Source organism: Salarias fasciatus, chromosome 18 (assembly GCF_902148845.1).
Source record: "Salarias fasciatus chromosome 18, fSalaFa1.1, whole genome shotgun sequence".
NCBI lineage: Eukaryota > Metazoa > Chordata > Actinopteri > Blenniiformes > Blenniidae > Salarias > Salarias fasciatus.
This window is the reverse complement of record NC_043762.1, coordinates 3,451,119-3,471,602: the sequence shown is the minus strand read 5'-3', so window position 1 is coordinate 3,471,602 and position 20,484 is coordinate 3,451,119. Positions and strand designations below refer to the sequence as shown.

The following is a 20,484-nucleotide window of genomic DNA, read 5'->3' as shown; positions in this document are numbered from 1 at the left end:
GAACCGGGGTTTTCTGGCTCCTGCTACTTCTCATTCTCAGATGATCATAAGTCTTCAGACCTTTACTATCAAGACAATCAACCCCAGCTTTGACCACTAGGGGGATTTGACTTTGCTCAAAGGCATTCCGTCTGGTTCAGACTGAAATCAGAGGTTTTTGATTTGGCTGCATTAAAATCAGTGTTTCCACAATAAGAAGCTGAACTAGGAGGATCAGCTGTTTCTGCCGCCTGGTAAACCTGAGTTGACTGTCGGTCTGTTGCTTCCTGCTGGTTTGAGGCATCTTTATTCTTGGTGTCACTGTGAAGAACTCGAAGAAATGCAGTAAGAACACATTTGCTCTCAGACTCGTCAAACCCCACAGCCTGATGCAGCTGACACCACTCCCGCCGGAGACTTTGGAAATGTCACAGATTGTGTGTGAAGTGAAAGCAGCGCTACACACTCTTCTGATATGACTTCAGTGATTTCACTCCTATAAATTCATTAGAATCAGTCTGACTTACCGTTTGTCTGCTGTGTTCAGTGAAGAAATGAAACTATGTGCTTGTTAAGATGTTCTCAGCAGGGCCGGACGTGCTGATTCACATTACTGTAATCAGCACTGCGCTTCCACAAAACTATAAACTTCAGCAACAAATAAGCTCCCACACTTCTCCATGCTAATTTTCATAAATTTTCATCAGATGAATGAGGACAGGAGACGGAGAATTCCTGTGTCAGGAATCGATCTTCTTCGCCTTCCAGCTGACTCCACACTGGTTGGAAAAAGGTGATTCTTAGAAAACTAAAAAAACCTCAGAGGCTCATTTTTCTCGTAACGCGACAATCAACCTGAAATATAACCAGCACAGTTCACATGGGCCTGAGACTGTTTCTTCGTGTTTTTCATTTGGCCAGTGAGACTTAAAGGAGAGCTTTAATTTGATATGGTTTATAAATTTTACAGATTTTATAGATTGATGACATATAAATGATGTTAGCCCTAATAAAGCCTGCTGAATAATGTGTGTCTTTTAATGTATAATATGTTATTGTGTCTCTGTTTCGTCTATAAAGTGCTGAATTCATAGTGTATCTTTGAGTGAGCGTCAGGTATGGAGGTGTTGGGTCAGTATGAGCTGAGTTAAACATGGCGGAGCCAGCAGACCCTGAATCCTGTTTTTAAATGACGGCCACAGATCGGAATGAATGGAGAGGAGCAGAGCGGACCTGACGCAGGGTTCAGGGTTCAGGGTGAGTCTCTGCTCTGACCTCTCAGCCAGGAAGGTCACGGCTGAGGCTCAGTTTGCATGTTCTCCCTGTGCGGGGTCGACCTGTCACAGGCTGCTCGCGTGGTGCAGTGTGTGTGAATATTTGTGGCTCCACGAAGCCCCTCAGCTGAGGAGCCTCTCGGCGGGCGCGCACGCGGGAGCCGGGTCGTGCACGCGCCGGCTTTGTGGCGGCGGCTCCTTTAAGAGCGCGGAGCTGCGCGGCGGCCCGCTCCGGCTCTTGACGCGTCGCGCGGAGGATGTGGGCAGGAAACGCCGTGCGAGCGCGCAGGAGCGGTCACGCGTCCCAGCAGACGCGCTTTCATGCGCCTCGCTGAGAGTCCGCCAGTCCAGGACCGAGCCTTTCCGCCCGGACCCGGGGATCTGACTCCGAGCCGAGCCGAGCCGAGCCGCGCCGCGCCGGCCTGCTCGCCGGGAAGCACCGGGGCTGGTCAGCGGGGGGGCGACGGGCGGAGGGGGAGGCTTCGTCGCGGAAAAAGGAGGCGTCTGCCTGGTCTTTTCTCTTTTTCCCCCCCCTCTCAGCCATGAGGGAGTACAAAGTGGTGGTTCTGGGGTCGGGCGGGGTCGGTAAATCCGCGCTGACGGTCCAGTTCGTGACGGGCTCCTTCATAGAGAAGTACGACCCCACCATCGAGGATTTCTACCGGAAGGAGATCGAGGTGGACTCCTCTCCGTCCGTGCTGGAGATCCTGGACACGGCCGGTACCGAGCAGTTCGCCTCCATGCGGGACCTGTACATCAAGAACGGCCAGGGCTTCATCCTGGTCTACAGCCTGGTCAACCAGCAGAGCTTCCAGGACATCAAGCCCATGAGGGACCAGATCATCCGGGTCAAGAGGTACGAGAGGGTGCCCATGATCCTGGTGGGCAACAAGGTGGACCTGGAGGGCGAGAGGGAGGTGTCCTCCGGGGAGGGCAAGGCTCTGGCCCAGGACTGGAGCTGCCCCTTCATGGAGACCTCCGCCAAAAATAAAGGATCGGTGGACGAGCTGTTCGCGGAGATCGTGAGACAGATGAACTACTCCACAGTTCCCAGTGGAGGAGACCAGTGCTGCTCCTGTGTCCTGCTCTGAACTCGCTCGCTCTCTCTCTCTCTCTCCTCACACTGTTGTCTTACTGTTGCACACAAGCGGAAATCCACCACAACAATCGATTATGTATCATAGTCTGGCAAAGTGTTTACATGACAAACTACTTGAATGTTTTGGGATTTTTTTATAGCTTTGTATTTGACACTTCTCTGGAAATGTGCCTCAGTGGGAATGTCTTTATTGTGAAACCTAAGAGACACGCCGTTTTCTGCTGATATCTTTTTGTTTCCTGTGCTTTTTAGAAGTCTGTCTGTTGAGTTAGACTTGTGCTGTGTGTGTGTGTGTGTGTGTGTGTCCTGGGCTGGAGGTGGAGGTGGAGGGGCCGCGCTGGTGTTGAGGTGGTGCTGGGCGTTTCGTCGTGCCATAATCTCCAGGGGCCGCTCGCCTACGGAGGCCTGAAAGTATTTTTTAAAGAAATCTCTCAGAAATCTAATCAATCACCACTGGAGCCTTGCACAGGTTACTCAAATTTAGTTTCACCTCCTCCAGACGGGGGCCGCCCCGTCCCGCCCAGACCCCCTGGCAAGTGCCTTCCTCGCAAACCTCCTGTGACCGTGCCAACCGAGGAGTCCCGCGCCCTCCGCAGTGCGTCTTGATGGCAATCAGACTGTGTTTCTTGGGTTTCTGCTGAACTGTCGGGAATCTCCGCTGCTGTGACTGACCTGCTGTTCCGGGGTCAGATTCGGCCTTTCGTCGAGGTACGAGCCCAACGTGAGCAACACAAGAACTCTACCTATTGGGATGATCGGTTCAGTGAATTGCAAGCCATGTCTGTATGTATTATCTAGAGATTTTCATTCCTTTTTTAAATAATGTGACATTTTTGACTTGAGCATAATTGTGATTTTCCCTTTGGACAAATGTGTCATCCATCTGTCAGTTTGAAAGACTTGTAATACAGAAACGCATTTTACGTAACACTGAATTCTGTGCTGGTGTCTGCTCGTGAATCTGACCGCTGACCAATCAGGAAGGCTTCATTAACATATCAAGCGAAAGCCTGCCGCAAAATTTATTCAGATATGGAAATGTAGGAGTTTTTCACTTCCAACAAAACTCAGTTTGCATCATGATTTTCATCCAACTTCACACTTTCTGACATTAAACTGAAAAACCAGCAACATAAACCGCACTTTGATTCCAGACGTCTACAATGAGTATAAAGTACATTTGACTCTGGCATTAAGTGGGCTTGGATACTGTTACAGTACAGTCATTTCAAGACTCTTCCACAGAGAAAAACCAAAAATAAAACCATATGAATAGCCATGGAAGCCAGTGAAGAGGACTGAGTGAATATTTAACAGATATCTGTTATTCTATGATCCCTTCAGGTGGGAGGGGCTCAAAACCAGGGGTGTGAAAAAAAATGGAATCAGAATGAAGAGAAACACGAGCAGGACGGATTTAAAAATATTTTCAGGATGCGATTATATTTTCTTGCACTGAAATGAAGCAAAAGTCTTGCAGCTGTACGAATTTCTCGGTCATGGTGGTTTAGTTGTGGCCGTCTGGCCTTACTGAGGCCAAACCGGAGCCGTGAAGTGAGAGCTTGACTCTCTGAGCCGCCTCACTGTGCAGCCAGTCAGCATGAATACGAAGCGTCTGAAAGCAGTGGTGGGGCGGCTGTGGAGGAGTGTTTTCACTGGGAGAGAGCTGTTTCCCCTCTTCCTGCTGCATGTTTTCTGGGCTGCAAAGCGGAGGAAAGAGAGGGCTTTTTGTTTGGGTGGCCAAGTTCAATCAGCCATACAAACTGTAGGCTGGCATGTGGTAAGTCCTCCACAGTCCCGCCAGTGATCCCAGCTTCAAGTGTCCCTTTAACCACTAAATCTCCTTCTCCCAACGTGTGTGTGCTGCTCAGAAGAATCTCAATGCCAACCCAGTTCTGTTTTCACTGCTACTGTCTGCACGGGGCTTATCGGCGCTCCGAGCTGTGATTCAGACGTCCGTCTTGTGATTAGAGGTTCATTACAGGTAAACAGAGGTGGCCCTGGTTCAAACGCAACAAATGTGTTGTTAATGAATAGATGACCTACTTCTCTAAACATCAGTGGGAAACGTATGAATGTCCTGACTTGACTGGAGCTGAAGTGCACACTCTGTAGCTGCTCGCCTCCATCTCCAGATCATCCCGTCAGGCTGCTGCAGTTCACTATTTCACGGCTTCCAGACTGAAAACATGGAGCAGTGATAGCGCTGCTACCCGTCCTGTAGTCTGGAAGAAAACAGCAATGAAGGCCAAAATGTTTTCAGTGCTTCATCTAAAGGTGCAAACATGAAATGTGTGATGGAATTTATTTTCTACACCTTTTCCATCAAATTAATCACTGCAAGACATTGAATAGATAAAAGGAGCTTGTTTTTCAACCTTGCAGCCTCAAAGTGTGGAGTTGTGTCCTTGAAGCTGACCGAACAGGATGGAGTGTTTTTCAGTAAGTAAGGTTACTGACTGAGGAAAGTCTTTTCAGTTTTACGCCAGAAGAAACCAGCAGGTCATCTGAACAGAAAGGCTTCAAGCCAGGAATCGAACCGGGGTTTCTCCAACGTGCTCCAGAATACAAGCTGTGAAGACAAACATCTTCTTAAGTCGGTTTGTGTTTTGGAAGCAGCCTGCTGGTTGTTTGTTGAGGGATAAATACGGGGAAAAGATTCCAACAAAGACTTTCCCGGAAAACAATCATTGGTATTTGTGAACATGTTTGAGAAATATGCACTTTGGGTTTTTGTTGTTGTTGTTTTTAGACAGTCTGGAGCTCTTCCTTAATTTAGTTTCCACGAGTTGCAAAGTGTGAAACTTCAGCATGTCAGTCTGATGCTCATCCAGCAGCTTCTGCATTTCTTTTCTGAGCTGGTGCAAACGGAGTGCTGGACTGTGGAGAAACCCCAAATTTAGCCAGTCAACAATTCTCAATTCTCTCATGCAAGCCTTGCACAACATTTTTGAATCTGTTGAAACTCGGTTGCGAAGTTCATCGTCACTGTTGCACAAATCCAGTGGGAGTTATAAAGCGAGTGTCATGTGAGGCTTGAAGTGAGACTTTCCTGTAGTCGTATTCCTCCTGTGGGCCCATCTTTCAGGAGGAGATCCTGGTTTTATGAAGACTGGACGTTTTAAAGGTTGCTGGCTAGTCTTCATTTCTCCTTTGAGCTGAAAAAGTTTGAACCAGGCCGTGGGGTTGCTCTGGGTTCATGCTTGCAGGGTTTCAGTCACATGATTTGGCAGGTTTCTGTGGAGAAACCATTGAAAGGCAACAGTCCTGAAAGCTCAGTGCTCCTGTAGTTCCTCACTCATTGTTGATCGCAGCGCATGACACATACATTCAGATGAGCTGGAAACACACATTCTCCAGAAGTGAAGTTCTGTTTGTCTCTCTGGTTATAGATAAAATAAAATTAAAAAAAAAGCTTAAAGATGCTTTGCTTTTTTATAAAAAATAAAAACAATCCTAACTAGAAGAGTTCCTGGACTGTGTGAGCGAGCCCCCCTCCCCCACCCCCCCACCCCCCACCCCTGGAGATCTGCCGAAGACGTGACAACATCGTCTGCTCATTGCACTATTACACAAACATGCTGTTCTTCCTGAATTTCACAAGCTGCCTGGTATCACACACTTCACTCACAACTATTGTCCACTGCAGCGCTGAACACACACACACACACACACACGCATGTGCTGCAACTCACTGATATCTTCCTTTTTCATAAGCAGACAAGAGAGGAAGGGTGGATGATCAGGCACTTCCTGTGTACCTTTCACTGCAGATTCATGAGCAGTGAAAAGAGCCACACAGTCACACTGCACACCCGGGGAATGACCCTCGCTTCCTCTAAATGGCTTCTGTCAGAAGAAAACACCTGAGAGACACTGAAAGGCAGTGAACGGTGGGGGAAAGAGGGGTATGTGGTGTGATCTGGTCTGAGCAAGCAGGGTCACATGATCCAAACCCACAGTAGCTGCTGGCACTCCAAACGGAAGAAGAGGTGAACAACCAGTAAACTGAGTCGTCTGTCTGCTCCAGCACAGCTGATCTGAGAGCTGAACCAGGACTCCGTAGACCAGACCGAGTCCCGTCGACCTTTACAGAAACTCATCTCAAACTCTCCTGGCTCCATGAGCGCCTCACAGCACCACCATGACTGCTGCTCTCTTCATACTCTGTCAAACCGCTAAATCACATGAACCGATGTCAGTGTGGCAGCTGACACACACACAAACACACACTCATCGTGACCTCAGCTGCAAGCTGACGCAGCGAGAAAATGCAGAAGCAAGAGTCTTTGTTCTTGCAGGAATTCTGCTCGCCGGTTTTATGGTTTAAACCGAACTCATGAGTCTCACCCTGACACACGGGAGATTTCACGCACTGACGGGCAAACAGCGTCTCCTCTTCGCACTTTATGTGATTGGAATTTTTGGTGCTTGGTTTGAAAGCTGCTCCCGTGACACAAACATCTGTCTTTGTACAAGTAAAGAGTTTAAAAATGGCTAAGGGGGCGGCGCGTGGCTGCAGTGGTTGGCGCTGTCACCTGACTCACAGCTGGGGAAGTTGCTGTTTGGAGTGAAGGACTGTAAAAAGGTTCTTGATGAGACAGTGCAGTCAATCGCTGGTCACCATGGCAACCATAAAGACACAACATAACTACACTGTGAATGATTCTGATGTTCCATCGAAAACAATGAAAACAATACAGTGATACAAAAGCATCCCTCTTCTTCCCCCTTCAGTCGTCTTGTAGGATGGAGGTGTCCACCGACTGTCCCGAACTGACGACCGTCTCACCTGAATCTGCTCCTCTTGGGGAGTGGAGCGCTTTGTATTTTTTTCACAATTATTGACAATAACTTCCAAATGCATGATGATGATGATGATGATGATTAATAATAATAATAATAATAATAATAACAGTAATAATAATAATAATAATAATAATAATAATGATGATGTTTTTCAGAAGGTTTGAAGGAGAAAAGCAGAAAGAATATTTATAGATGACAATTTATAAGCAGTTTTTAATGGTATGAAAGCACAGAAAGCATATGAATGAAATGTAAGAATTAAAGCGAGCATTTATCTTCTAAATTCCAAATAGAAGAATCCATGGCACCAGCTTGAACACAACCAAGTCAATGAAATGTTTCGCAAAAGCTGAACGAAAATGTTTTGAAAATGACAAAGGAGGGCAAATGGAACTGATCAATCTGTATTTATTTATTTATTTATTTATTTGAAGATTAGCTTTGCTAATTTGCTAAACATATTTCACGAACATTGACCCAAACATTCATCCATCAAACGTTACCCTGTGTAAATGCGAACAAAAGTTTCAACACTGATGCTCACATGGAATAAAAAAAAAAATTGACCTCAAACAAAGCAGTGGTCTGACCACACTGACAACTCAGCAAATACTCTGGTGAATCTCATAACGTTTCCATCAGATTTACAGTTTCCAAAGTTTGAATTTCTTACTTTTCTTCCATGGCTCCTTCTGATCTGTTCATCTGTTTTCTGAGGTTCAGATCTTGATCAGACCTGTGATTACTCTCAATGAGCTCATTCTCTTTTCTTTACCTCTGCTTTTCTGAACTTCATTCGACTCACACAGGAAACAACAAGAACCCTGTGAAGGTGCTGTGTTGGTTGGCGTTATCAAAGATCCAGGTGTTGGCCATGAGCCTCATGTACACCTGTTCTCCCACTTCAAGCAGCAGAACCATCCCATTTGTTGCCGTCTCGTGGCGATTTCCAGCCGGGTGGTTATAAACGGTCACCATGTGCCTTCCGTTCTTCATCAGCTGCAAGCCCATTGGTTTGCTTGATATATTATGACCAGAGAAGCTGAAGTAATAGATTCCTCTGACTGGGGCAGTGAAAATACCTGGGAACAATCAACACAGTACAAGTATGTCACTTGAGTATTGACTGCATGTAAAAACTCCTGTGGATGGAACCTTTACCTGTCGTTGGATTGTATGCGCCTGTGTTTGCGAAGACGTAGCTGTAGACTAATGTGGTGTGAGTGTTAAAGGGTCCAAGATTTCCAGCAATGCCGAGGGTGGCTCCGAATGCTACACGATTGCCTGAGAGGTTGTAAAAAAAAAAAAAAAAACATCGGGTAACACTTTACTTGAAGCACCTGTTATAACATATTATAAACACTCATAACTGATCATAATGCTTTATAACCCACTATACAGCACAGGCTTAGGCTTAGGTTCTGATGTTATGAAGCATTGTGATCATTTTTGAGTGTTTATAACTATAGTTATACAGTGCTATAATGTACTTATAAAGTGTTATGCAGGGGTGCTTCAAGTAAAGTGTTACCAAACATTGTTCTTTTAAAACAAATATCAGAAAATCCAGTGGAAATGAGACAGAAACATCTGATCTTACCCTGGAGTTGTGATCGCTGTGGATCCAGTTGCTTGTCACTGCCTTCCTTTCCAGCTGTTTCACTGTTTTTTTCCTTTGTTTGTTTGTCCTGCTTCAGAACTGCAGCATTACACAGACCGGAAAGGAATAAAGCTACAATGACCACTGAAGTCTTCATCATTCTAACCTGTCCTCACTGTCAGTTCTACATCTATTCTCCACACTGTGCTCTGTATAATGCTCACAGAGGAGGAAGCAACCTTCAGACTCATAAAAATCTGTCATCAGAACCAGGATAACTTCTTGATCAAAGGGTCAACAATAAATGATCTTGTTCTTCACAGATAAGCCTCACTCCGTTATCTGTGCCTCGTGACTGTTAACAGGCCCGGAGTGGATGCATTACTGGAATTGCTTTACAAATGCGTTAATGCATTACTGGAATCCGGCCGTGTTTATGACCACATCAGTGCATCTTTTCAACCACTTAGTCAAGTCAAGGCTGACAATCTGTGTGCACCCTGTACAGGTCAGCAGTCCACACACCCTCCCAGGGACAACATGCAAACACCACTCAGGAGGCCGAGCCCTCACGTGAAGCCTTGACCTTCTGACTTCCTTCTGTGCGTAAGTCATCAAGCTCTGCAGGGAGGAGGAGCCGGTCTGAACAGACGGTGAAACACACAGAGCCAACACTGGGCAACGGGCATCATCATAAAGCAGATAACAAAAGTCCTGCATCTGTTTTCTTTAAAAATCCAAACAAGGATATTTCAATGAGGATTTTTTTTTTTTTTTTTTTAAGATCAGCATATTTAATCTTTTCTGCATTTTCTTCCTGTGCATTTAGGGGTTTCTTCCCACAGTCCAAAACATGCATATTAGGTGAATGACAGTTTGTAAATTGCTCCTAGTTTTGGAGGAAGGATAATTTTCAAGGACTTTCAAGCAGTCAGGGGGTGATTGAAGCCATCACATCAATGAGTTTTGAAAATATTATGCAGCTGTGAAAGAAAAACAGCTTTACTGCACTAAAATCTCACTGTTTCACCATTACTCCTCAGCACAAATATAAAACTGATAAGTATCTATGGTAGCTCTAAAACATATCAGCACAGGAAAACAAGATAAGACAACAGAAAGAAACGACTCCATGTTTCGCTCACGTGCAGCAGATATGTCACCTCCACAGACGGTCTGGTCTGTCTTCAAGAGCACTCTTAGGTGACTGGTTGGACTGCCTGAATCAGTCTGTTTCTGCAGGATTCAGGTGGTGCACGGCTGTGGATGAGTCACTGGGAACAGTGAAGAACAGTCCTCACTCATCCAGGACTGAAATAGACTGAAAGCTCTCACATCCAGCTGAGTGGGAGGAGCCAGCAGACAGAGGTGCTCTCAGCTCCCCCACATTCATCCACCCGCTCATCTTCACACAGTGTGCAGTGGACAGTATTGCCTCCACAGTGAGAGGACTCCACGTTCAAACCCTCAGGGTGACAGGGTCCTTCTGATGTGAGTTTGCATGTTCTCCCTGAGTCTGTGGCTTGCTTTGGATACTTTTCCTCACTGCATCAAGACATGCTTCTTGTTACCTGGTGAGAATGAGTGTTGCTCCTTCAGTGAGGTGCAGGATCTTTTCTCTCCACTAGAGGGCAGCAACGCACAGCACAAAAAAAAGAGTCCAGGAGTCTCGTGGCGTCTTCGTCCTGTTGGTGGTGTCTGACTGGACATCTGTCACAAAGCAGTGGTCCTTTATCTTTCATTGATGGAAAGCCGTTCACTCATTCTCACACCATCACTGACTCAACATGCATGAGGAGAACATGCTAACTCTGCATTGGGACACAAATTCAGATATTTGGTGCCAGTGTTTGACAAGTTACTTTTAAAAATAATTAGTTGTAGTTACTAGTTACTTATTCAAAAAACTAACTGCGTGAGTTACAATATTTTGAAAGTAACTATTTATATTTACAAGGTAAAGTAACTATTGCATTAATTTAACCAGAATTGTTTCATTCATTCATTCATTCATTTTCCGCCGCTTCATCCCTTTCGGGGTCGCGGGTGGCTGGAGCCGATCCCAGCTGCTGTGGGCGAAGGCGGGGTACACCCTGGACAGTTCGCCAGTCTGTCCCAGAATTGTTTAACTATGTCAATTAATTTTGATCCCCGGAGTCTTGAAAGAGAGAGGTTTGTTTTTAATCCAGCATCTCGGGTTCCGCCCTCCCTCTGCTTTCATGAGCGACTAATACCGCTTTCCCACTGCAACTAGCACAGGGGTCCTCAAATACAAATCCTGAAGGGAGGGGGGGGGGGGGATACCGAAGGATGCCGGCCAGTGCCGAGCACTCACTGCCACAGAGCACGCAGCAGAGCGGTGCTCACACGGAACACGGAGCATTTAGAGAAAGGTTTTTTTTCTTTTTTTTTCCATACATTTGCCCTGGGTCTGCAGCGATGTGTGACGCGGTCCGCTAATTGAGGAACCCGGAACTAGCGGGTCGACCGTGTCTGCGACCCGCTAACGAGCGGCTTGACTCCTTTCCCACTGCATGCAGACCCGCGTCTAGCCCCTGCTGCCGAACCGCAATGCTGCGTTTTCCCGCACCGATGGTGTCCCACGTTGATGACATCATCAGCGCGACGGAGCAAAACGAAAGTAAACAATGCAGCAGATACCTGTGGACGAATCTCCTCTTCCCTACGGATCAGGGGAAGCTCTCTGGTCTCTCTATCTTGAAGGAAATCTCACGCTGTGTCCAGAAACAACAACTAGCACGCTAACGGAGCCGCGCTGCGTCGAAGCCATCATGTAAGTCCCCGGATGTGTCCCTCCCACTAAAATGCCGGGACAAAGTAACCACGGCTTATTGCAGGGTCGAACGACCTGGGATATCGACCCGGTAATACGCTTTCCCACTGTCATGAGGAGGCGATAGTTAGCGGGTTTTAACGGGTTTTTTGGCCAGTGGGAAAGGGGTACAAGCCACACCTCTTTAATTGTGCACGTGCATTATCTGTCGGGTGAAAATGAGAGCCTCCGAGTCCTACAGCATCCTCCATGTTCAGCTGTTTACGGTGGATGTTCAGCAGACTGGATATATCTGAGGTAAGCAGGGCGGCTGCTGCGGAGCGAACTCTCCTCTGCTGGGCGAGCGGCCGTGCTCTCTGGCTGCTCCACACGGTGACTGACAGCACAACAAGGCGGAAGCTCGAAATCTATTAGCTGACGCTGACCGGCGCTTTTTCAGACAACATGGGGGTCTATGAGACTTAGGCGGGGCTCATAAATACATTTTTATATTGCTTTATTGAACCAGACAAACACATTTAAGCTCTGTTAAAAAATGACACATACATTGGAAATGAAAGGAAACTCCGGACACGAGCTTTAATGAAACTTTAAATTGAATGTTCGATTATTTATTATAAAACTGAATACCGGTATATAATTAATTAAATAAATGGACACTTGACATAATAAGTTTCAAACAGGAAATACTACATGAATCTAACTTACACAGATGTTACTGTTGGTAATATAACAAAAGACACCAACCAAATTTCATTTGTGACTGTAGACAGCATTTTTACATTAGTAAAATAAACTAAAACAGAATAGATATGTCTTTAGATGTCTGTATTTCTATTTAAAAGCTCCTCTATGGCTGTATCTCTGTCAAGTCACGTGACACTTTGTTCCAATACCGCTCCTTCTTTCTGTATGAAGACGTAATCTTCTACTTTCCTGACTGAGGAGTTGCAACAATGCATCAGTTCTAAAGATGTTGGTTTTCTTTTTTTTTTTCTTTTTTTTGGGGGGGTTTTTACAAAAAACAATAAAGTTCATCATATTCGAAAAATTATTCCGCATTTAATTTCCATATTATTTCACATTACGAGCATTAATTAAAATTATTAGGACACTGTAATATGTATAACACAACTCACCATTCAATTTAATTCAGCTTTATTCATATAGTGCCAAGTACAGCACAATCATTTCCAGAGACTTTTACAGAGAAAACGCAGCAGTTTCTCGTGAGCAAGGATGAGAGACTGGAAAGGAAAAAAACAAGGCAAGAGAGAGCGAGAGAGAGAGAGAGAGGGAGCATACAGTAGATGAGAAGAGAGACATGGGTTGGCAATACACATGTAAGGATAGTTTGAACTGTGTTTGAAGATGAACAAAAACTACTCATTTTAAATTTTAATAAAGAAACAGTTTTTTTCATTTCAATTGATGTCACACACACACTCATCACCTTTTCATGGTTCATGGCCGATCCTGTGTAAATGTGAACTAAAGTTTCTATGAGTGATTCTCAAATGGAATAAAATAAAATGTTGACAAAATAACAGTCATCTAAGCTCATTCTCTTTTCTTTACCTCTGCTTTTCTGAACTTCATTCGACTCACACAGGAAACAACAAGAACCCTGTGAAGGTGCTGTGATGGTTCATGTTATCTAAGATCCAGGTGTTGGCCATGAGACTCATGTACACCTGTTCTCCCACTTCAAGCTGCAGAACCATCCCATTTGTTGCCGTCTCAAAGCGATTTCCAGCCGGGTGGTTATAAACGGTCACCATGTGCCTTCCGTTCTTCATCAGCTGCAAGCCCATTGGTCTGCTTGATGCATTATGACCAGAGAAGCTGAAGTAATAGATTCCTCTGACTGGGGTAGTGAAAATACCTGGGAACAATCAACACAGTACAAGTATGTCACTTGAGTATTGACTGCATGTAAAAACTCCTGTGGATGGAACCTTTACCTGTCGTTGGATTGTATGCGCCTGTGTTTGCGAAGACGTAGCGGTAGACTAATGTAGTGTGAGTGTTAAAGGGTCCCAGATTTCCAACATCGCTGAGGGCGGCTCCGAATGCTACACGGTTGCCTTACAGGTTGTAAAAAACCATTGTTCGTTTAGAAGAAATATCAGAAAATCCAGTGGAAATGAGACAGAAACCTCTGATCTTACCCTGGAGTTGTGATTGCAGTGGATCCACTGGCTTATCGCTTCCGTCATTCCCAGCTGCTTTTCCACAGCAGCAACATGTCTCTGTTCTGGTGGTATTATTAGTTTCTTCTGTTTGCTGACCCAGCTCCAGAACTCCAGCGTTGCACAAGCAGGCCATGAATAAAGCTACAATAAACACTGAATTCTTCATCTTTCTAACGTGTCCAGGCTCCTCTCCCTGCTGTTGTTGTTGAGACCAGACTTTTACAGGCACTGAGTCTCCAGCAATGTTCTTTATACTTATTAAGCATTTAAAGGTGTAATACAACATTTTGATTTCCGGGTGGATCACCCAAATAATTGGTGGGTCTGTTTATCAATCATTCTGACGAGCTGCTTTCGTAAGGCGGTTCTACGTGCCTGCGCCCAATCAGCTTCTCCGTTTTGCGCATGCGCATTCAGAGTGTTTATGTAGCCGATGAGCTTCTGAGCTCGTACTGACCGATGGCGAGTCTGACATAATGAAACTGTAACTGTTTCGGAAAAAAAAGCTTTATTTATGAGCGAGGCGGATCGCAGAAACTGTAAACAGAGCCGTGCACGCCGGAGAAGAGGAGATCGCGCTCGTACACTTCCGCGTTTCCTGGGAGAAGCAGGAGAGCCGGGCGGATGGTATGGCGCATGCGCGTTGTTCAAAAAGTGAGTAACAGACGTGGGGCTTCATCTTTTCGAGAAAATCGTGTATTTCACCTTTAAAATAAAAAAAAACTAAGACAACGTCTTGCAGTCTAAGTCTTGATCAAGCAGTAGTAGCAGGTAATCGTCCAAACTGACTGAGGCTTCTGCAGGAGAGCTGTCAGAGTGGCTGCTGATCTCTTACGCTTATAAACAGTTTTCTTGCTGGGCTGGGCTCGCCCCGAGCAATGGCTGGACAGACTGGTCCTGACCTCTGCCAAAACAAGATGTTTGTGTCTGAGATGTGTCATGAAACTATTGAAACCATCTGTGTTTGGTTACCCAACATCTGCTAAGCTTTTTACTGAAAAACAGGTTTTAGCTGGCTTTTCACTTCCTGTTGTTATCAAGCACATTAGGTCATTTAGGTGCAGCAATAGATATAAACCCTTCAACACAACGGATCCATCTTGTTTCTCAACGGTAAGTTTCTCCCAGTTATCTGCACCTCGTGATGGTTAACAGGGTTTGAGTTGATGCATTGCTGGAACTGCTCTACCAATGTTTGGTTGGACTGTTTCTGCAGGATTCAGGTGGTGCACGGCTGTGGATGAGTCACTGGGAACAGTGAAGAACAGTCCTCACTCATCCAGGACTGAAACAGACTAAAAGCTCTCACATCCAGCTGAGTGGGAGGAGCCAGCAGACAGAGGTGCTCTCAGCTCCCCCACATTCATCCACCAGCTCATCTTCACACAGTGTGCAGTGGACAGTATTCCCTCCCACTGGGAGAGGACTCCACATTCAAACCCTCAGGGTGACAGGGTCTTTCTGTGGTGAGTTTGCATGTTCTCTCTGAGTCTGTGGCTTGCTTTGGATACTTTTCCTCCATACATCAAGACATAATTCTTGTTTACTGGCGAGAATGAGTGTTTTTCTTTCAGTGAGGTGCAGTTCAATTCTCTCCACTAGAGGGCAGCCACGTACAGCTAAAAAAAAGAGCCGAGAAGTGTTGTGGTGTCTTCATCCTGTTGGTGTGTGTCTGACTGGACATCTGTCAAAAAGCAGTGATCCTTTATCCTCCATAGATGGAAAGCCGTTCACACACTCACACATCATTGACTCAACATGCATGAGGAGAACATGCAAACTCCACATTGAGACACAGACATGTTCAGTAAGGACATTTTAACCGGCTTGAAGATGAGTGAAATGAAAGCCTTCTGCAATTTTGGGACATTTGAAGTGAAAATGTTAAACATTCAGGGCTGAAGTTGAGACATCTGGTGTCATTGTTTGTTTTGGGAGACGATGACTCACGATGTCCGACACCATGTGGGAAAACCTTTAATTTAGAGAGGAGAAACCAGAAACCCAACATGAAACACTTCAATCGAAGCAAAGTCCAGTAAAGGCAGTGAGAAGAAGGGCCGACCGACAACCAGAGCAGACCAGAACAACACAGCTTTTACCCAAGCCACCAGGTGACGACGCTCGCGCTCAGAACTTTGTGCCGTTGGTGTCGATCGGGCCACAGCTTGTGAAATGGAGCGTTTCTTCCTTCTTGAATCCTAAACCAGCTCATCCACTCATCCTCGACACCACTTCCCGCAGTTCAGGGTTGCAGAGCTGGAGCCAGTCTCCGCTGGCTGCGGTCGAGGACAGGTTACACTACCACAGGTCTCCAGTCCATCACAGGACACTGAGCATCTGGTTAACCACCAGCCTTATGGACACCCTCTGCAAACAACAGAGCTGCTTTGCGCTGCGCTGTAAACAGTCTCAGTCTGCACAATCAGCAGTTCAGCTCTGCTTCTCTCCTCATTCGCCTCCTGACGCCTCACAATCCTGCTTAAAGTCAGGTACTGAGCGTCTCCTTTCCCTTCCTCGCTAATCCCAGGATCCTCTTATCAAAAGCAGCTGGTCTGACTCTCCGAGCGGTGAAGAGTGACAGAATGTTGACGGTGTGAGGAGACACATTTCCTCCTTCTTCCTCAGAAAACACTGACTGTGAAATTAGCAGGTTTTATCTTTTATTTCCAGCAGTGCGGGGGAATTGTCCACAGCAGGGGTTTTTAATCTAACAGAAACAGATATGTACAGTGATTAGCTCCGTTCTGCTGTAAACTCTGACAGCTTGTCTCATTCATCTCTTCCTCCTCTTCATATATCCACTATTCCCTGTCGTTTCATCCTCGTCGTCATCAGCTTCCTCCTCCTCCTCCTCTTCCTCACGCTCAGCCTGGATCCCTCCCTGCTGCAGCTCCTCCTCCTTCCACTCCCTGGCCAACAGTTTTTGAAAGACGCGGTACTCCTCGGCGGACGCCTGGGCCACGTGTGTGAGGAAGGAGTCCAGGTCCGAGTGGAGGACGCTGTCCAGTCTGGGGTTGATGATGAGGGTCTGTCCCTTCTTGTCCGGGGTTTGATAGAAGCCTCGCCGCTCCAGGAAGGCGTGTCGACAGCGAACTTCGTCCAGCGTGAACCGGAACAGACGAAACTTCACCATGTCGGCCTGTTTGACGCCCATCCGGAAGTAGACGTACTGCGGAGAGAAGAGGAAACGGCTTTAGTTTTGCCTTCTGGGCCACCGTAGTCGATAAAAAACAGCCGAAAACGTGATGCAAATCATCTGGATTTCTCCACAGACCAGCAAATCCAACCAGAGCCACCAGAGGGAGAACTGCAGCTGTGCTCCGGGCTGAACCAGCAGAGCTCAGCCAAATTCACAGCCTGCTGTGCGAGTTTGCATGCTCTGCCTGTGCGTGTGGGTTTGCTTTGGTTCCCTCCCGTGGGTCAAAAACATCCAACATTTTAGCAGGCAGGTCTTTGGTCTCATTTCTTCACATGCCTTTAAAGCTCCAGACAGTTCAAAACAAGAACTGCATCCACGTTTAAATATGTCAGGTTTATAATTGAGAGAGGTTTGAATTGATGACAGCTTCTGCTTCAAACTTCACTTAATCACACAAACTGTGCTGCTTATTTCCCCGCAGCTTCCACTGCTTCTTACCTGCTTTAAAATAGGAAAAAATCTCAATACTATTGCTAAATATTTGATCACATCATCACTGTGATGGATTAAAAAATGCCTCCAGTCAGTCATAAGAAGGTAGAAATCAACTAAAATATGCATTTTAGATATTTATTTCAACAATAAATAATTGGATTTTGGCAAACGTTACTTTTCAAAAGTTATTCTACTAAATATATAAAACGCACTACTCACAATAAGCTGGCTGTTTCAGGCTTTGGGGTGAAATTTCAGGATGAGCCTAAAAGGGATTCTGGTCTTTCCAGGTGACCTTCATGTGACCTCCACTAAACTTTTCTTCAGTGTTTCAGTCATTTTTGGACAACTTGCTGTAACAAGGAGCGTCACAGAGAAACTGACAACACCTGTTTGAATGGATTGATAAATGTTGGGATCAATCAGAATCGGTATTCAAACAGCCCCCCTCATCAGGCTGCTCACATTTTGACCCCATGAGACGGAAACCACAGCAATCAGCGGATCAACAGGACCAAGAGTCCACTGAGCTCTGAGAGTCCTCCACAGGCTGGACTGAGACCCAGAGGGACTGGAAGAGTCCAGAAAGACTGAGAAGTGGACTTTGTCCTCTGTCCAGCTGCGCCCTGATGAGCAGAGCCGTGTGGACCCAGAAGATGAAGGACACGCTGAAGGACACGAGAGGCTGCAAGTGTACAGACTGAGAGAGCCCCACCCACGAATGCCCCCCCCCCCCCCCTGAACTCCCCATGTTTTACTTTGCTTCACAGCTGGAGGGTCTGACCTGAAACTTGTACTCCAGCTGGTCCAGGTCCTCCAGGACCACTTGCGGACTGTCTCTGAGGATGTGTGTGAGCTGCTGGCTGGTGAAGAGGCACTTCTCCCGCAGGAAGTGCATCACGCTCTTCACCGTCTTCACGGGGACCGTCAGGACGTCGGGGTAATGAGCCACCGTCCTCTGCAGGCTGCCTGTCAGGGAGAACGCAGGTTCACCACCGAGGCAGTGTCACCGGCGGAGAAGCACACCGCTGCCGCGCTCACCTTCAATCAGACCCAGTTTCCTGAGGTTGTTGATGCGCTGCTGGAGCTGGGCCTCTTTCACGGTGCAGAGTTCAGGACATTTCTCCAGCAGCTTCAGCACACTGCTGCAGTTGAACCCCAGGACGAGCATGACGGTGAGCGACGACAAAACGTCTCTGCCGGCGCCTCTTTTCTTCAGAGAGGACACGGCCTGGTGGATCTGCCCCGCCTGGGCCTCCGTGAAGCCCAGCTCAGCCAGAGAGTGCAGAGATGGCTCGGACACCGCTTTCCCAGACGGAGGAGTCGGGTCCTGGTGGTGGCGGCTGCTGGAGGAGCAGAGCGCCCTGCAGCCGCTGCAAGGAGCCGGGAGACGAGGAGGAGCCGGGAGACGAGGAGGAGCCGGGAGACGACATCTTCCAGATGAAATAATGTGTCTGACAGTCCAACGAAGGGCCTTTGGAAAGAAATGTAATCATTTAGCACACTCACTGTTTATTTATTTTCACATTTATTTTACCAAGTAGGTTCACTGAGAAGCACCTCTCATTTATAATAATTACTGACCATGAGGCAGTGAGGAGAAAAATATTTGAACAAATACATCCATGCATTCAATAACAGAGTCACACAGTCTTAAAAGGAAGGAAAGTAGGATTTATAGTGTCGACAGTGATTTACTTTTAAAAACAAATTGATAAAAGCTAAAAGCAAGTGCAGTGACCCTTCATGATTGGTTATATGGTATTTAAGGAATAAATGTGAAGAGCTTTAAGCTCTATATCAGATGATTTCAGTCAGCAGAAAACTGAAATGAGGAGCGATACGAGCTGAAAGTGTGAGCAGACTGGTGAAGTCCTGAAGATGAAGTGAAGAAGCGAGTTTGTCAGTTTATCGGGGAATACAGGCAGCAGTGGAGGACGGAGATCCAGGTTCGAAGCAGAGCAGTCTGGGAAGTGCAGGGAGTTGAGGAAAGAAATAAGGGACTCACTTGACCTTCGCGAGTATTTATGTGGGTCTCAGATGTGAGTTTACGAGATTCTCAGAGACCGACCGCAGCGATCCACTGAGGATTCTACACGTTTCTGATGAAAATCATGAATTATTTTTTATTTGCGAGTCTAACTAAACTGAGACTAAAATAAGTAAACTGCATACAATTGAAGCTGTAACGGTGAACAGTTATTTAGATTATTGGACGTACTCTCAGTGAACCGAAGGTGAAAACCTCTTTTCAACTCCAGTTAGCCAATGAAAGGTTACGTGAATAAAGTCTTCCACTCCGCTTCCGGATCTCGCGAGTTTAACGCTTTTCCAAAAGCCACACGTACAGTAAATAGTATATTTGAAGTGGAAATACTTTAAAATGTAATTTTCAAAAAGCATTTTTCACCTGTGTCAAAACAACTCGACTTGCCATTCTGGTCCGTCGCTCTTAGTGTTCCGTACAACAACTTCAACAACCCAAAAGTTCCGATTTGCACATTTCCGTTATTAGAATAAATACAGTTTTAATTCAGTTCCTTATAGTTGTTAGATTTAGTATTGCCAACGCTACCACATTCACATTGTTTTATTTATTCATTTCTTGTTTCGGTTGATAAAATAGTTTAGTTTTATTAATTATGCATGACAGTATACAGTATATTTATGTGTTTTCAGCACGCAGAGTAATGTAAGTTTGAGTCCAGAATTTGTGTGGTTGCATGTTCTCTCTGTGCATGGCTTTACTTTGCAACGGTTCAAAAACATGTTTGAGTTTATTGATAATTAACACGCCATAAACCCTTAAGAGTATTCATAGTCTACCTATGCAATACAGACTTTTTCCCAGTCGTACCCACTCAGAGCTGGGACAGGACTCGGTTTCCCACTGGAGCGTCACTCTGCTGAGAGTCCTCATGTAGAGGTGCTGGAAATGTCTTCCTTGATGTGTGCAATGCCCATTTTATCTACAGTAACTCAGTGTCGTACCAGCAGAGATGCTGATTTCTGAACCGTGTGTGAAGCAAACTTTAAAAAAAAAAAAAAAACTTGGCCAACAAGTTTACAAAATACAATTCAAATTTTGGTTCATCCA

The 20,484-nt window shown here is 45.9% G+C and overlaps 3 protein-coding genes and 1 long non-coding RNA gene across 4 annotated transcripts in view; 2 read left to right on the top strand and 2 right to left on the bottom strand.

Annotated features, from left to right (window-relative positions):
* The window catches only part of mbnl1 (muscleblind-like splicing regulator 1), a 52,968-nt gene extending 37,369 nt beyond the window's left edge, over positions 1-15,599 (top strand). The window contains exons 9-10 of the transcript XR_003933453.1: positions 295-302; positions 15,589-15,599. The gene's annotated coding sequence lies outside the window, so the exon portion shown is untranslated. The remainder of the gene's footprint in view (positions 1-294; positions 303-15,588) is intronic.
* On the top strand, positions 1,502-3,608 carry LOC115405703 (ras-related protein Rap-2b-like). Its single transcript, XM_030115379.1, has one exon. The coding sequence runs from the start codon at positions 1,796-1,798 to the stop codon at positions 2,342-2,344; it is 549 nt and encodes a 182-aa protein (XP_029971239.1). The 5' UTR covers positions 1,502-1,795; the 3' UTR covers positions 2,345-3,608.
* LOC115405704 (uncharacterized) lies at positions 13,237-14,008 on the bottom strand. Its single transcript, XR_003933454.1, has 3 exons — positions 13,727-14,008; positions 13,520-13,642; positions 13,237-13,440 (listed from the first exon to the last, which is right to left on the bottom strand). It is a non-coding gene; the product is annotated as an uncharacterized LOC115405704 (long non-coding RNA).
* On the bottom strand, positions 15,580-19,828 carry mterf4 (mitochondrial transcription termination factor 4). Its single transcript, XM_030115378.1, has 4 exons — positions 19,798-19,828; positions 18,429-18,861; positions 18,172-18,356; positions 15,580-16,922 (listed from the first exon to the last, which is right to left on the bottom strand). The coding sequence occupies exons 1-4, from the start codon at positions 19,822-19,824 to the stop codon at positions 16,527-16,529; spliced, it is 1,041 nt and encodes a 346-aa protein (XP_029971238.1). The 5' UTR covers positions 19,825-19,828; the 3' UTR covers positions 15,580-16,526.
* Positions 19,829-20,484: the final 656 nt, after the last annotated feature.